General features: G+C 37.6%; 3 protein-coding genes across 3 annotated transcripts in view; 2 read left to right on the top strand and 1 right to left on the bottom strand.

Moving 5' to 3' along the window:
• Positions 1-5,321, top strand: part of LOC111482894 (prostaglandin reductase-3-like) — a 10,280-nt gene extending 4,959 nt beyond the window's left edge. The window contains exons 7-18 of the mRNA XM_023128923.1: positions 245-434; positions 774-900; positions 1,675-1,755; positions 1,852-1,953; positions 2,358-2,453; positions 2,638-2,712; positions 2,968-3,087; positions 3,411-3,539; positions 4,060-4,137; positions 4,438-4,524; positions 4,756-4,842; positions 4,953-5,321. Coding sequence (XP_022984691.1) covers positions 245-434; positions 774-900; positions 1,675-1,755; positions 1,852-1,953; positions 2,358-2,453; positions 2,638-2,712; positions 2,968-3,087; positions 3,411-3,539; positions 4,060-4,137; positions 4,438-4,524; positions 4,756-4,842; positions 4,953-5,003 — 1,223 coding nt within the window. The 3' untranslated portion in view covers positions 5,004-5,321. The remainder of the gene's footprint in view (positions 1-244; positions 435-773; positions 901-1,674; positions 1,756-1,851; positions 1,954-2,357; positions 2,454-2,637; positions 2,713-2,967; positions 3,088-3,410; positions 3,540-4,059; positions 4,138-4,437; positions 4,525-4,755; positions 4,843-4,952) is intronic.
• Positions 5,322-6,495: 1,174 nt separating this feature from the next.
• LOC111482897 lies at positions 6,496-10,202 on the bottom strand. Its single transcript, XM_023128927.1, has 7 exons — positions 9,766-10,202; positions 9,481-9,538; positions 9,172-9,252; positions 9,025-9,060; positions 8,661-8,900; positions 8,440-8,581; positions 6,496-7,396 (listed from the first exon to the last, which is right to left on the bottom strand). Exons 1-7 carry the CDS (start codon positions 9,951-9,953, stop codon positions 6,912-6,914), a joined length of 1,230 nt encoding a protein of 409 aa, XP_022984695.1. The 5' UTR covers positions 9,954-10,202; the 3' UTR covers positions 6,496-6,911.
• Positions 10,203-10,834: 632 nt separating this feature from the next.
• Positions 10,835-14,694, top strand: LOC111482972 (pinin). The gene is made up of 10 exons (XM_023129024.1): positions 10,835-11,021; positions 11,135-11,242; positions 11,492-11,557; positions 12,165-12,338; positions 12,441-12,554; positions 12,806-12,877; positions 12,960-13,043; positions 13,143-13,243; positions 13,590-13,674; positions 14,105-14,694. The coding sequence occupies exons 1-10, from the start codon at positions 10,938-10,940 to the stop codon at positions 14,495-14,497; spliced, it is 1,281 nt and encodes a 426-aa protein (XP_022984792.1). The 5' UTR covers positions 10,835-10,937; the 3' UTR covers positions 14,498-14,694.
• Positions 14,695-15,688: the final 994 nt, after the last annotated feature.

The following is a 15,688-nucleotide window of genomic DNA, read 5'->3' on the forward strand; positions in this document are numbered from 1 at the left end:
GGGGGGGGGGGGGGGAAAGAAGAGAAAAAAGACAGCATAATTTTAGAAGACCACAAAAGACTCTTTGGATCTGAGATTTATAGAAAAGGCCTTCCTTTGTTTCTCAAGAATTAGTACACTTGTAATTAATCTCATCGTGTGTATCTAGTTAAACATGTCAGAAGGATGTTGCAAATCAAACTCTTCTCCGTGCATTTTCCAATGAAAGTCAGATTCTAATATTCCATGCTCAAATGCTTTTTAGGTGCGTTTGAACTAATCACTGATGAGAGCAAAGCTGGTTCATGCCTGTGGATTACAAATCGCAGAGGGATGGAGTACTGGCCCACCCCTACAGAAGAAGCAAAATACTTGCTTCCTTCCTCGAGTTCAAGAAAAAAATCTTCATCGACATTTTTTCAGAAAATTGATGTTCCCCAAAGTTGTGAGAAAGTGTGCGTAATACTCTATGCTTTCGCCCTATTTTGGTTTGAGATTATCTGAATTGCAGCTCATTTTGAAATTCCTTTGTCTACTAATAGATTCAATTTTATGAAGGATGAATTTTGATATGGTTGTTTTGAAAATTGATATACAGTTGACTGAAGTGCAACGTCATGCATCATTTCATCTTTGATGTCTATGATTTGGGTGGACATATATGAATAACAATATCAGATTATGTGCCAATACCATGTCTTTGTTGTAGCATGTTGGCTGCTATGTTTTTAGTTGATCTAGTCGTGCATCACTGATCAATAATCGCTTACATTTTCATTTAATTATTCTTCTAGAGTTGTTCATACTCTGAGCCACAATTTTCGTGGAGCAACTTGCATCGTGCGTGCACCATTGAGACTACCCATCAGACCAGATCATGTTCTCGTGAAAATCATATATGCTGGCGTAAATGCAAGCGATGTAAGTTTCAAAATCTCAAAGTTTCAATAAATTTTATTGTCTTATAGTGTTTACCATTTTCTTCATGCTGAATTTTCACAACCACTTCCTATGTTCCTTTTCGTTTACATTTTTCTTGTTTGAAAACCTTACTGACCCCTATTAGTTGTAGCTGCTCCTTCATTTTATAAGAATGAGGTTCTTTCTGGCGACAAAACTTCCAAGGATAATTCTCCTAGACAGATGTATTTTTACTCTTAACTCAGACACTGAAGGCTTCTTCAAATCACCAACTTTTATACGTATGAATGATGTTAGTTTGGTGATATTGAGACCAGATCACCTGTGTATATTCAGAATTTACTTTCTGAGTCCTAAATATAATCCTCATGCTTAAACGATCCTCTCCTTACTGTCAAAGTACATACCTATAGTGTTACTAATATTGATGTGAATAGTTGCATTACCGTGTTGGAATTCTTGAATCAATTTTTTGTAAAAAAAATTAATTATTTTATTAACGTGGTTGGAAGAAAAAGGTTGCTGGAAAACTGCCGTCTTTAGAAGAAAAAGACTTTTGTTATTAACATAAACAACATGATTGGTTAAAAATTAGGAAAAAGGTCAAATGCATCATGTCGTGACATATAGTACTTTTGTTTTCCAATTATTTGCACTCTTATCATTTCTACTCTCACAGCTTGAAGGACTGTTATGTCCCACCCCCAGGTTCTATTACTGTAATAATGTGTACAAAGATCTTGTTTCTCCTCTAACTGGTGGTATAATTTACAGGTAAATTTCAGCTCAGGTCATTATTTCGGTAGCAGCAACCAAGATCTTCACTCTCTCCTTCCATTAGATGCTGGATTTGAGGTCTCGGGTTGACTGTTTAATTTTAGGTTAATAAAACCACTGCTTCCTACTATTGTACTTAATTTCTTTAAATAATAAAATTAATTTTCATTGCAGGGCGTGGGTATAATTGCAGCAGTTGGTGATTCTGTCACTCACCTGAAAGTTGGAACTCCTGCCGCAATGATGACATTTGGAAGTTATGCAGAGTTCGTCACAGTAAAGTTCTCTTAAAAACTTTGGCTCAATAATTGAGGCTTGGGATGATTTTCTCATCGTTATGCATAATTTGTTTCCAATTATTTCAATCTCACTATTGTAAGGTGATTTTGATTGTATATGAGTTATGTTTTTTAGTTGTTTCAGTGGAGCCTTTGGTTTCTTTGTGTTGTTGTTCCCTAATCCTTTAGCTTGATGGCTCTCTCTCTCTCTCTTTTTTTTTTTTTCAATTTTTTTCCTCTTCCATCTCACTCTCGGGAGTTAGCTTGTTGATCATTTTCATAAGAAAAAAATAATAATAAATAAAAGAGAGAGAGAGAGAGATTATTGCATATGTCAATGTTTGAAATTTGTACTGACAACTATCTCTGTGGTTATTGATGCTTTTGGTTTCACCTGAATAGATACATTCAAAACATGTCCTTCCTGTTGCAAGACCTGATCCAGAAGTTGTTGCCATGCTGACTTCAGGACTAACGGCATCAATTGCTCTAAAAAAGGTTTTTTCTGAAAATTGTGACCATTTCCTTCTTCTGACAGATTTATTTACATTTTCTACAAACAAATCTTATCAACTTCCGACTTTTTGCACAAAATTCTTTATGTGATGGTCTGATCATTTTATGCTTCTCTCAGACTATTGGTTCTTCTGCATGCTGATAATTTTTTTCACCATTGATCTAGGCAGGGCAAATGGAATCTGGAAAGGTTGTTCTTGTTACTGCTGCTGCTGGAGGAACTGGGCAATTCGCTGTCCAGGTATATAATTGCCTATCGCTCTAGTACTAGCGTCATTTCACTTTGTTTAACATATAATGTAATTTTCCTAGAACGATGTGAAGAAATATCTCAATTGTGTGTAGATTTAAATTCTTTTATTTAGTCATATGAGAAAATTCCTTTTAGGTCTCCTCCTTGCTCAATCTGTTTCTACCTTTCCTGACATTTGTGATAATTACTAATTTCAGTTGTTAGATAGATGTCATTCATTTCACATTATTTCCTAATGTACAGCTTGCCAAGTTAGCTGGAAATAAGGTTGTTGCAACATGTGGAGGTAAGGACAAGGCCACGCTTTTGAAAGAATTGGGAGTTGATCGAGTTATAGATTACAGATCTGAAGACATCAAAACTGTACGTTTCCAAAAACATTTTTAAGTTTTTCATTATCCTTTTTCCGAGTCTTATTGTTTAGCAGGTGCTAAGTTGAAACCGAAAGGAAAGCTTTTCTTGTGAGTTAGATCTAGAACAATAATATGGACAATCTGTACTTTCCTCGTTTCTAATTATATTGATTTCCCCCATGTCTCATTAAAAAACAATACTTTTCACACAGCCTAGATAATGGTGGGAAATCATTGTTTTTGTGGTGGGGATACATTCCAAGAAGCTAGTTTTCCTTTCAACTTTAGTCATTGAGTTCGGGAGGGGTATATTTACAGTTCTTAGTTCGCCAGGTTCTAAAGACGGAGTATCCTAAAGGCGTTGATATCATCTATGAGTCAGTTGGAGGCGATATGTTTAGTTTGTGTCTGAATGCATTGGCTACCTATGGACGACTAGTTGTGATCGGAATGATCTCACAGGTTAGTTTTCTAGAAATCCTATGTCCATCCTGTTGCTTTGTTCTTGACTGCTTTTGTTACTGGAATATTTCAACTGTAGGAATGCTGTATTTTCATTGTTGTGAAATCTGCACCAGTTTATATTTTCAATGCCAATCAATATTAACCGAGCCGAAATATATTTCTCGCCAATCAATGTGAAATTTGAATGAAAATCTCTATTTTTCCATGTGGTAAAATTTCGCTTGGTAGATTAAATGTGGGTGTTACTGAAGCTAACATGAGTTTCACAAATTGAATTTAAGACCACTTGAATCAATATTTTACTTTGATATATCATAAATAATTGTTGAGGATCCACATGAACTTCTAAACGTTCAAGTGAAAATTTTCCTCTATCTTTCAGCATCCTAATTGTTTAGAAATATAATTTGTAATTTTGTTGTTCATAGGTCCACCCCACGTGTATTATTCTCAAAATTATTAAGTATCTTTCTCCTTTTTTTGAATGTCCTTTTGTATTGTTTCGTTTTCATCGCAGTATCAAGGAGAACACGGGTGGGAGCCATCAAATTACCCAGGACTTTGCGAGAAAATTCTAAAAAAGAGCCAAACTATTGTATGTTTCCATATCATTCCATGATGACTGTTATATCTTATATTTCTTTAATATCATATGAACACCCCCTCCATCAATGTACTGCAACGTCCTCACCTTAAGTACTACATAAAAATATCTAGCTAACTCTAGTTCTGCACTACCTTTTCCAGATAGCACATGAACCTATTCTACTTCGTCGTAAAAGACGAAAATTATGGAAAATGAAATCATTCTTCCTGTCTCTACCCTGCTTCTATCTACTACTTGTGCAGTAATTTTGTCATTCAATTTCACGACAAGTTCTTACTTAATCTTCAGGCTGGGTTCTTCCTCATACAATATGCTCACCTCTGGCAGCAACATTTGGATAAGCTATTTCATCTCTTCTCCTCAGGCAAGCTGAAGGTATTGCTTAAGCTCTGCTTTGTACTGCAGCTTTATGGTGTCAATATTTGTGGGATTCCGTCCTCACTTGGCAATGATTTATATACTTAGAAGCCCATCTTATTTCTTTGAACAACTTTAAAGTTTATAGATTAAATTTGTAATTTAACAAAATTCTTATTGTAAAACATTTGTAACTTCTTTCTACCTCGATGATAAAAGAAATCCCATTGATTCAAAGTTTCTTTACAGGTTCGTGTGGATCCAAAAAGATTTTTAGGCGTGCAATCCGTTGTAGACGCCGTTGAATATCTGCATTCAGGCAAAAGTGTTGGCAAGGTATGGGCTTTCTCTTTCTTTGAACCAATGTTGATAATTTATGAACTTCTAAATAGTTTTTTTTCTTTAATCTAAATATTCCTGAAAAACATTTTGGGTAACAAAAACAGGTTGTTGTTTGCATTGATCCAACCTTCATCGAACACAAATCAAAGCTCTGAACCTGAAATATGCTACCAACAAAGTTCTAACTTTGGATCGTCAGTGCCAGAAGAGAACCAAAGCTAACTCTTGCTGTGAAGCCCAAAACATCCAAAACCTTTGCGGGGAAATCTCTTATATGACCAATAAATCCCATTTTCTTTGTTGAAAAATAAAAGGTACTAATGTGGGAATGGTCGAGGCTCATTTATTCTAAAGCATGTGCTGAGGAATTCTGTGACTGTCTATTTAAAATGATGGTAGAATGATCGTACATGAACGTTGCTCGTACATTATTTATTTTAGTCTAATTTAAAGAGATTAATGTTCATTTTCAACCCCGTATCCTTTATTTTTATTAATATCATAAATGTCTCAAGTGAAAAAGATTGTAGGTCAATTGCTATTGAACTATATTCATGTTCTTATCTTCTCCAAATATGTAAGGAAATGTGTTCATACACGCTCTACTGAATTATTTGACTCATGAGTTAATTTTGTGTAATTTGAGATTAGTAAGTAGGAAGAATTTTTTATGTTTAGTGATGAAGCTCATATTTATAAAACTACTTTTTACAAATTATAAATGAAATAAAGTGATTACTATATACTAAGAACTTAGTATATTTGGTCTTGCAATTTAGAATGTGCTTTAAATTATTTTATCATTTTTAGAATATTTGCAGGCATTTTTTTTAATAAAAATTTACGATGTAAACTCTCATATAAATATTAATAATGGGAGATGTAGTGTACTTTTAAAACTTGTAATTCTTTTTTTAAGTATAAAATAATTCATTAAACTATTCACTTTTATTATTTTTTTATAAATTAAAAAAAGTCATAATTTTTAAACTAAATGATATAATTTTTTAATTTAATAAAAAGATTCCAACTTGATGATATATCTCTTAATAGCTTTAACTATGCCCAAATTATACTATTGTTTTTTTTTTAATGTATTTATAATTAGTTTTTATTTTTTTCTACCATTGTGTTAATCTATAGACCATATATATATATATATATATATTTAATATTGTACCCTTACGTCACAGTCTTATATAATTTAAATATAGAAAATATATTTTAATTAAAACAAATAGCCTCTATAGCTCAATGGTAGAGCATCAGTCTTGTTAACGAATATCATCCCTACTACCACAAGCCCAACTGTCCACTTCCTTTAATTTTCTTTTCAGATAGCATGGAATACAGGATGACCAAGACATCGGTGAGAACGAGGTGAAGACTTTCAGAAATCTTATCTAAATTCGAGTCTTTTTTGACGTGTCTACGTATGTTTCGGCCTATTTTTTTTTTTTTTTTGTTGGTTGTGACATAAACTTAATACGTAGATTATGGTTGTTGAATTTTGAACTGGTTTTAAAATATGAAGCATTTTCGAATCAAGGTTTGTATGTCATGGTGGCAGAAGAAGCATGTTAATGATATCAATCCCATATGTCAGGCAAGAGCATAAACAACAGCCTGATATCACTAACACTGAAGTTTCAGAAATATGTGTGTTCAAAATCAAATATATGTTGTTTGTTCAGTTTAAGTATATACATTATTCAAACATCCAAGTGAGGAGAGAGTCTGAACATAGAGGAGGTTCCCTTTTTACACTTAACCTTCTGTACACTAAAACCCTATCAACAAAAATCCCTTCCTCAATACCATCAACACTCTGTTAATACAGTATAACACATCTCTAACCCATCAACGAACTAGAGGCCACGACGTACCCTATCGCACGATAGAGCTATTTTTCTAGTATTCGAGCCCACGACGATGATCCAGACTTTTCCTTTCGTCCTCATAAGGGAGGGAGGGATTCTCTGTCTAGCGTTTAAATTAGATGTGCTACTAATGCCTCGAAAGCTAGAGGTTAGATGAATTCGAAGCTTGCAGCCTATTCTATGTCATAGTCTAGAGCGACGGATAAACTTTGTACCGGGAAAAGATGAGTGCCTGCGAGCTGAAGCGAGTGGTTGTCCGTTTAGAGAGCCATGGAACTTTATATCCCAACCTTCAACATTTTTGGGCACACAAACATCAAAGAGGAATTGGCCGAGGACGCTATGTGCACTGATGCCTGTAGGGCTTGAAAGCGGAGACGTTCTTTCTTTTGGATTGGGGGAGGAAGGATGCTCCCGATGATCGTGGGAATCAGCTGAGCTTGGCAAGAAGAAGTGGTCGCTTGGTCCAACTGCTACTCTTCTAAAACTCTGATTTGAATTAACAGCTGCATTCTGAAGATCACATATCAATTCAGGCATTTCATCATCTTCCACGCCTCTTCTTTCTCCTTTGAATTGCTGGATCTTTTGGGAATAAACAGATGACGCCTTCTCAAGAAATATAGTCACAGCAGCTCTGTACTGAGCTGGGTAGTTCTTGTAGTGACCTGACATGAAACAGATATCACATATGATGAACATATATCACTTGAAAACAGGTTCCTCCTAATATTTGATTGACCCACATAGATCAACTACCCTCCCATCTCCATCAACAGAAAATAAAAGGACATAACAATCTCCATCAACAGAAAATAAAAGGACATAACAATCTCCATCAACAGAAAATAAAAGGACATAACAATCTCCATCAACAGAAAATAAAAGGACATAACATTTATAGTAAGCCACGAAGGGGGTGGATACTGGACAGTGTGCTAGCAAGGACGTTGGGCCTGAAGGGGGGTGGATATTGGACGGTGTGCTAGCAAGGACGCTGGGTCCCGAAGGGGGGTGGATTGTGAGATCCCACATCGGTTGGAGAGGGGAACGAAGAATTTTTTAGAAGGGATTGGAAACCTCTCCCTTGTAGACACGGTTTCAAAACCTTAAGGGGAAGCCCAAAAGGGAAAACCCACCCTAGTAGATGTGGTTTAAAAGTCTTGAGGGGAAGTCCGAAAGGGAAAGCCCAAAGAGGACAATATTTGCTAGCGGTGGGATTGGGCTGTTATAAATGGTATCAGAGCCAGACAACGGGCGATGTACCAACGAGGACAGTAAGCCATGAAGGGGGGTGGATTGTGAGATCCCACATCGGTTGGAGAGGGGAACGAAGAATTCTTTAGAAGGGATTGGAAACCTCTCCCTTGTAGACACGGTTTAAAAACCTTGAGGGTAAGCCCGAAAGGGAAAGCCCACCCTAGCAAACACGGTTTAAAAGCCTTGAGGGGAAGTCCGAAAGAGAAAGCCCAAAGAGGATAATATTTGCTAGCGGTGAACTTGGGTTGTTACATCACCGGACCCTATTGTTAAGAACAATGAATTACTATTCTCATTAACCGCATCTAACCAACCTAGCAACCATATATTTTGACTTGCATTAAAAGGCGAGCTGCTCGTTGGAGATAAAAGTACACGCATATGAAGTTACAGAAACTATGCCTTTGTTTTAAATGAAAGTACTAAAAGGTAGAGTCAGTTTGAGACAAACCCAAATGTGGGGAGCCATTGAATTTTATCAGCTGGACATCAGCCCCCAATTCTTGAATACTCTTGGTGAAATTACCAATAACTTCATATGGAGCACGATCATCCTTTTCGGAGCACATAATGAGAAACGGAGCACCAATGTTCTGATAAAATCAAGAGAACTTATAAACTCATGAATATGAAACGAACTTCAGGAAACTAAGCATAAACTCGGAAGCTTACAACAGAAGAGCACAGCGTCCGCCAATACTCATCACGCTGTGAATCAAACCTAGTAAGATATAGAGCATCGAGACCAGAAGATACGCCTTTTGCAAGCCAGGAGATAAGTTGAGATGATCCAGGCATTTTCAAAATAGCTGGATGTATGGCGAATCGAGCACCCAAGTCGCTTATAAGCTCGACAGGACTGGAATCGTAGATGTGCCCGGAAACACAAGTTCGGATCATTTGACATTCAGTCTTCACATTAAAAAGAAATGAGGAAACTGTCAATCGCCAGTCCGATTTCAATTCGAATCGATATCACAAGGAAGCTTTTTTTTACAAGAGAAACTTGGAAAATCTAAAAGAATGGCAAGCTAACCATGTAAAGTGGGCTGCCACATCTTCCCTCGATAATCTGCAATTCATGTAGTAAATGTATTGACAACGTGAAAGTTGCAAGAACATTAGAAATTCAATAAGGATATAAATAGAAAACTAAGGAATTCTACGTAATTGAACTAAGCACCTGCAAAACCCTGCACATACAAGCCTTTGATGCACCACTTAGAGCTACAAAAACTATAGGACGCAGCTTCAGCCTTAGCTCCTGTAAAGAATACCAGGACGATCTTACGTGATAATTTGATATTAATCAGAATTCTATCTCATTACAATAGTTTATGATGGCTTTTTGTGTACAATTTAGTAAGGGTTTCAACACCACAAATGAGTTCATATCTGCCCTGTTAAACTTAAACCCAGATTAAACTACATGATTTTAAACTAAAAAAATGTAAAGGAATGAGAAATTTATGAGAAATCATCCGCCACTGACCTCAACAAGCTCATTAATAACAAGAAATGCCAGTGATGTAGCCCTTTCAGGATCAAATCTGAATGAATTGTGGTCAGGAGGAACAGAAGAATACGATTAGAGACGATGAAAACGAGAAACCCTTCAGCTAAATCTTCTTCCAAGAACATACGATTAGAGAACTAAAGTACCCAGATGAAGAATCCAAAAAGAACTCAAAATTCTCCTCCTGGGAGACGAAGAAAAAGATGAACATCGATGACCCAAATAACAAAATCGCAAGATGAAGATGAAAAAAGAACTCACATATTGAGAAAATCGGCATAACAAACAAGGGAATTCCATCCAAGCGAGGCATAAAGGTTTACAAATTTATCCAAGTGGCGATGCTGAATCGAAACCCAAGCGAATATAACAACAAGACCTCTACTATTCCGGGGCTGGTTTCTCGTCCCCCAGTAAACACTTCCACCGCCAACACCCCCACCCAACATCGCGGCGGAGATCAAGCAAAATTCAATTAAGCTATTGAGTTAAAGGGTGAAGAAGGAGGGGCTGAGGGAATTCGAAGCTCAGAGCGTGTGAGATGGCACGTGGAAGAGGTGCGCTGCAATGGAGGATGGCGTTTGGGAAAACAAAATCGATGGTTCATCAATAATGCGGTGGTGGAGCCGGGAAAATCCACCCCTTTCTCTCTCCTCCTGTTTCTCTCTCTTCTTTTCTTCGTCGGAGTGGGACCCCATTGTCAATGCACATCCTAACGCAGTGGCTCTTCTGCTCTTCCTTTCAAATTCTTTTTGGATAAGTTTTTGTCGCTCGTTCCCTTTCCTTGTGTACGAGTATTCAACGGCGCCGTTCGTGCATATTGGGCCGTAATGGACCATATCGGCCTTTTGTCCATAATGGGTCGTAATGGACCATATTGGGCTTTGGGATAAATGAGCCGTAATGGACCATATTGGGCTTTGGGATAAATGGGCCGTAATGGACCATATTGGGCTTTGGGATAAATGTGCCGTCATGGACCATATTGGGCTTTGGGATAAATGGGCCGTAATTGACCATATTGGGCTTTGGTATAAATGGGCCGTAATGGACCATAATGGGCTTTGGGATAAATGGGCCGTAATGGACCATATTGGGCTTTGGGATAAATGTGCCGTAATGGACCATATTGGGCTTTGGGATAAATGGGCCGTAATGGACCATATTGGGCTTTGGGATAATGGGCCGTAATGGACCATATTGTGCTTTTGGGATAAATGGGCCGTAAAGGGAAGCAATGGACGAAAAGGAGAGAGATCGGTTCTGGATTTGGATTGAATTTTTCGTAATTTTGGAGTTCGAGGAGGAAAAAATATAAAAAATAAAATAAAAAAGAATCCTTGGAAGGGTTTTTGGCGAACCTGAGGCGAAAGCTCTTCAAGTTCTTACTTTCTTCTTCCTCTCTGGTCACAGTTCCATATCAGATTTTTCCAATGGGAAGTAACGCCGCTGCCGTCGAGAAAACGGAGGAGGATCTTCGCAAGGAGATCGATGAGCTTCAACGTCAACAACGGGAGGTCTTTCTTCTTCTTCTTCTTCTTCTTCTTCACGTTTTTCTATGTGTTCAGTTCTTTCTTTGTTTTGTTTTTTCCTTTTTTGGATATCTAGCGATGCATTGATGTTGTTTCAGATTACTGAACGCCTTCGTGATCCTCGTGGACTCCGGAGGGGAGGATTTCCGGGACCTGGGCCTAGAAACTTCGCCGCTAATGGACCTCGTCGGGGCTTTGTTCGACCTGTAATATAATCTCCTCTTTTATATATATTTTAAGCGCATTCTATCTCTCTAGTCCTTATGCCTAGTTTTATTTTCGAGCAAATGAACTAGTTGGTTTAGATGAAACGATACTTTTGCCTCATGGAGCTTGGTTTTAATTTTAATTGAATCCCTTTGGCAATTTGGGTGAAAAGCACGAGGAATTATTTCGTGGTTGATTCTATTCTAAACATTTAACGCTATACTGATAATTCGAATGTTACACTTCAGGCGGAAAGGAACGATGCTGAAGACCAGCCACCTGCTAAGAGGCGGCTATCGTCTGCAGTTGTTAAGGTGAGACTCAGAAGTGGATTTCTTTTCTTTGGGTTTCTTGCCGGGGTGTTCTTAACGTTTTTTAATGTCTTAGTCTAATCTCTTTTGTGCAGCAATCTTTCTTAGGTTATGTTGCTAAATTAGGATTTTTATTTGAATAAGAGAGAGAATCTCTAATTGGTGTAATAAAAATAGACTATTGCTCAAATAAAAGATTGCAAGAGAGTGAATGAAAGGAAAATAAAAGATTGCGACAAAAAAGTAACAAGCATGTCAATTGAAACATAAATTTTGAATAGAATATCTAGCAAAGAGTTTAGAGAGAGCACATTAAGAACAGCCTTCAAGCGAGCTGAAATGAACTGAGTATGAATTAAACGAGATAGCTTAATGAATTTGAAAAATGGGCTCGGAAATGATCTGAGTATGAATTAAACGAGATAGCTTAATGAATTTGAAAAATGGGCTTGGTCGGCCTCGTATTTTTCTTCAAACCAAGACTGCCATAGTGTACATTTGTGTAGTTTAGCAATAACCTTTTTTCTTTATTTTTTTTCTTCTTAATTTGATTTTGATTTTTGGTTTTTTGATTTTTTTTTCCTATTTTCTTATAAATATTGGAGCATAGATGGAGGAGGATGGGGAGATAAATGAAGAAGCTGAAGGAAAGGATGCAGTGAAGGATACATCTCTGGAAGAAACGTCTGGAAGTGATGCAGCCTACCAGAACGATGGGAAACAAGATCATTTGCGGCAGAGCAGTTCATTAAGATTGGATGGAAATAAAAGAGCAGCTAGGATGGTAATTTCCGTGTATTCTTTTATCTTTTAGTCATCTAACTGATGCTTTGGTTTGACACCGCACACCAGAAGTCTCACATTTCTGTTTAATGTTCTCTATTAGGATTTCGAAGTTCCACCTGCAGAGCATGTTCCAAGGGTATTGCCTAAGAATGAGGATCCTAGCTTAGTTAGCAGGAACAAGAGAATGCTGGGTCAGCTTTTGGGAACGCTAGAGGTATGCGTAAAACAATTGATTGGGTTAAATTCCTCATGCCTTGCATCATTTTTCCAGCTTCAATTCTCTAATTTTCGCACTTGAGAGAAAAGGGTAGAAAATATGATCTTTTTATTAACAACTCTCTTATCTTCGCACTTGGGTTAAATTCGTTAGAGGTATGTGTAAAATAATTGGTTGGCGGGTTGCTTATTTAGGGCATCATATTCACCATTTTGGTGCTGATCCATTTCCTTTGTATAAATCTTCAGAGATTCAGGAAAGAAGACAAGCAACTTTCAGGAACTGAAGCTTTCATGAGAAGAACAGATTCCTTACAAAGAGTGAGTTATTATATGTTCTTTTGTAAAATTTAACTTCCCAGTACGTTTGAGGTTGATTTCTCCTTTTGATAATTTTTTAAAGGCTGAGCAAAGAGCACGAGAGGAAAGTGAAAGATTGAGGCAGCAAGAGCGTGAACAAATTGCAGAGAAACGCAAGAGAGATCTGGTTTGTAATTCAATGAAAGTCTAGATTACTTAAATATTTATGAGATTTGAATCTACAATTATTGGTCTTTTTTAACCACTTCTATCTTCCACTTCTTAGATGCTCAGAGCTCGCGTGGCTGCCAAGGCAGAAGAAAAGAAGTTGGAATTACTTTTCCTTCGATGGAGCGAGCACCATAAGAAACTTTGCAATTTTACAAGGTCTGGTTGTGTTTAATTTTCATGAAAGCATTTGCTATTATCACTTCCGAGATTACCGAGCTACATCATTGATCTAACTTTTCTATTTATGCAGGTTATTTTTAATTTTGGTCCAAAAGTGTCCATATTCACATTTTATTGAGACAAAGATAAGTTTCTGTTCATGAATAGTGTTGAACTAAATTCATGGGTTTTGATTAAAATGATATTAAAGAATGCTGACCTTACCAATGGATGTTTCCTTTTCTGCTGGAACTTAAGTTACATTCGAAGGTTTCTTTTTCCTTATAATAGGACTCCTCTTTTGATTTTGAGGGAACATTTTCACCAATTTTGTATTTTCCAGGACAAAGACAGAACCTTCAATTTATTACTTGCCAAATAAACCATTGGACGACGACGCAACCTTGGCCGAGCAGCGAAGAGAGGAGGTTAGATATTTTCTTGAAAAGGCAATTTTACTTGGATTTCTTTTGCAAGAACCTAATGCTACTTGAATACTCATGTACCCTTCAACCAAATTGAGAGATTTTGTTTGATTTTATTGTTTGATTCCAACCATAGTCGAGTCTCGTTTGTTACTGAACTCTTTTGTGGTGGGGAAATTATTTAGCGAGGCTGCCACAGTGTGGTTGGCTGTTTTTTTTACCATTGGATACGAGAGAAAAATATCTTGAATTTAAATCCAGTGATTATCATAGTCGAATAAATGTTTTAATCTACATTCTATGATTATTATGAGAACTAAATCATCTTGTGGGTGGGGGGGTTTCTTGTTGATTGTTCCATTGGGAATACACATCGTCGATAACGTTAGCTTTTACCGGGTTCACATTTTTTTATCACAAAAATGCATTTCAGGCTTTTATGGAGTGGAAAGCCTCCAGAATGGAGGAGCTATCTGAGTATCAGAAACAGATAGGAGAACAGTATATTGCTAATGTTGAGAAGGACTTGGAGAGGTGGCAAAATGCAAGGAGAGCAAGAAAAGGAAACAACGACGTATCGAATTTGCAGGAAACCATGGACAAAGAATTGGACACCCATAGACTTGAGCATGGTCCAAAGAAAAGGAACATCCCTGGTGGTAGCAACAACGAGGACGAAGATGATGTGGAAGATATTAACGTTGGGGAGGATGACATGATAGACGACGTACTCGGTGTCGAAGATAATGGGCGCAGGGGCGAGGAAACAGCAAAACCCGAAGCTGATGTTGCGAGTCCAAAAGCTGCTGAGAATACTGTGGAGTAGAAGTAAGTAGTACCTATTTGATTTCATGCAGTAGTCCTTTGTTTGTGTTTGTTTGTATCCTGCAATGATTTGTCTTAATAGTTTTGTTCTTCTTGCCTTCTAAATTATTGTTTGTGTTTCTAAATCTTACCAATGGACTCCACACACTCTTTCATTCTACTTTTTTCTCAGCCTTTATAGAATTGTTAGGATGCTCAGTCACCATGTTATCTTCTGTATCTTCTCTTCTCCTTGTTAGGAATCACGACTCTTCACAATGGTATAATATTGTTCATTTTGAGTATAAGCTCGTATGGCTTTGCTTTGGGTTTCTCCAAAAGACTTCGTACCAATGGAGATAGTATTCTTCACTTATAAACCCACGATCTTCTACTAAATTAACCTATGTGGGATTCGCTTCCAATAATCCTCAACAATCCTCCCCTCAAACAAAGCACACTATAAGCTTCCCTTGAGGCTTATGGAGCTCTTGAATGGACTCCTTTCTTTAGAGCCTTCGAATAAAGTACACCTTTTGTTCGACACTTTAGTCACTTTTGACTACATCTTCGAAGCTCACAATTTTTTGTTCGATATTTGAAGATTCTATTGACAAGGTTAAGTTTAGGGTATGACTCTGATACCATGTTAGGAATCATGACTCTCTGTAATTGTATGATATTGTTCACTTTGAGCATAAACTCTTATGATTTTGTTTTGGACTTCCCAAAAAGCCTCATACCAGTAGAGATAGTATTCTTCACTTATAAACTCATGATCTTCCACTAAATTAACCAAGTTGAGACGTACTCCCAATAATCCTCAACACTCCTTGACCTCCGCCACAACCACGGTGACGGCGACTGCGATGCATCGGTCAACATTCGGTTGTCGTCAACTGCAGTGAATCCGAACAAAGTCGGAATCAAGTAGGGTGATTGGAAGTTTACAGTGATGTACCGTTAGGGAAAGCGGTAGTTCCTGGGTTTTACCAAGAGGCGCAGTCAGAGAGAGATGGAGGCGACGATTGCCGTGGATCGAGTGAATTTTCTTCAAGGCGACGCCGGTGATCTGATCAGAGACGGTTCGTTGAACGATGGAGTGAGGGTTTTGGGGGAAGTTGGCGCCAGGATTCGCGTCCTGGACTTCGATTCTACCGGCATCCAGGTCCGTTCCTTTCACTTCCCCCCCCCCCCCCCCCCCCCCCCCCCC

The sequence above is a fragment of the Cucurbita maxima genome, unplaced genomic scaffold, assembly GCF_002738345.1.
Source record: "Cucurbita maxima cultivar Rimu unplaced genomic scaffold, Cmax_1.0 Cma_Scf00008, whole genome shotgun sequence".
In the NCBI taxonomy this organism is placed as follows: Eukaryota; Viridiplantae; Streptophyta; class Magnoliopsida; order Cucurbitales; family Cucurbitaceae; genus Cucurbita; species Cucurbita maxima.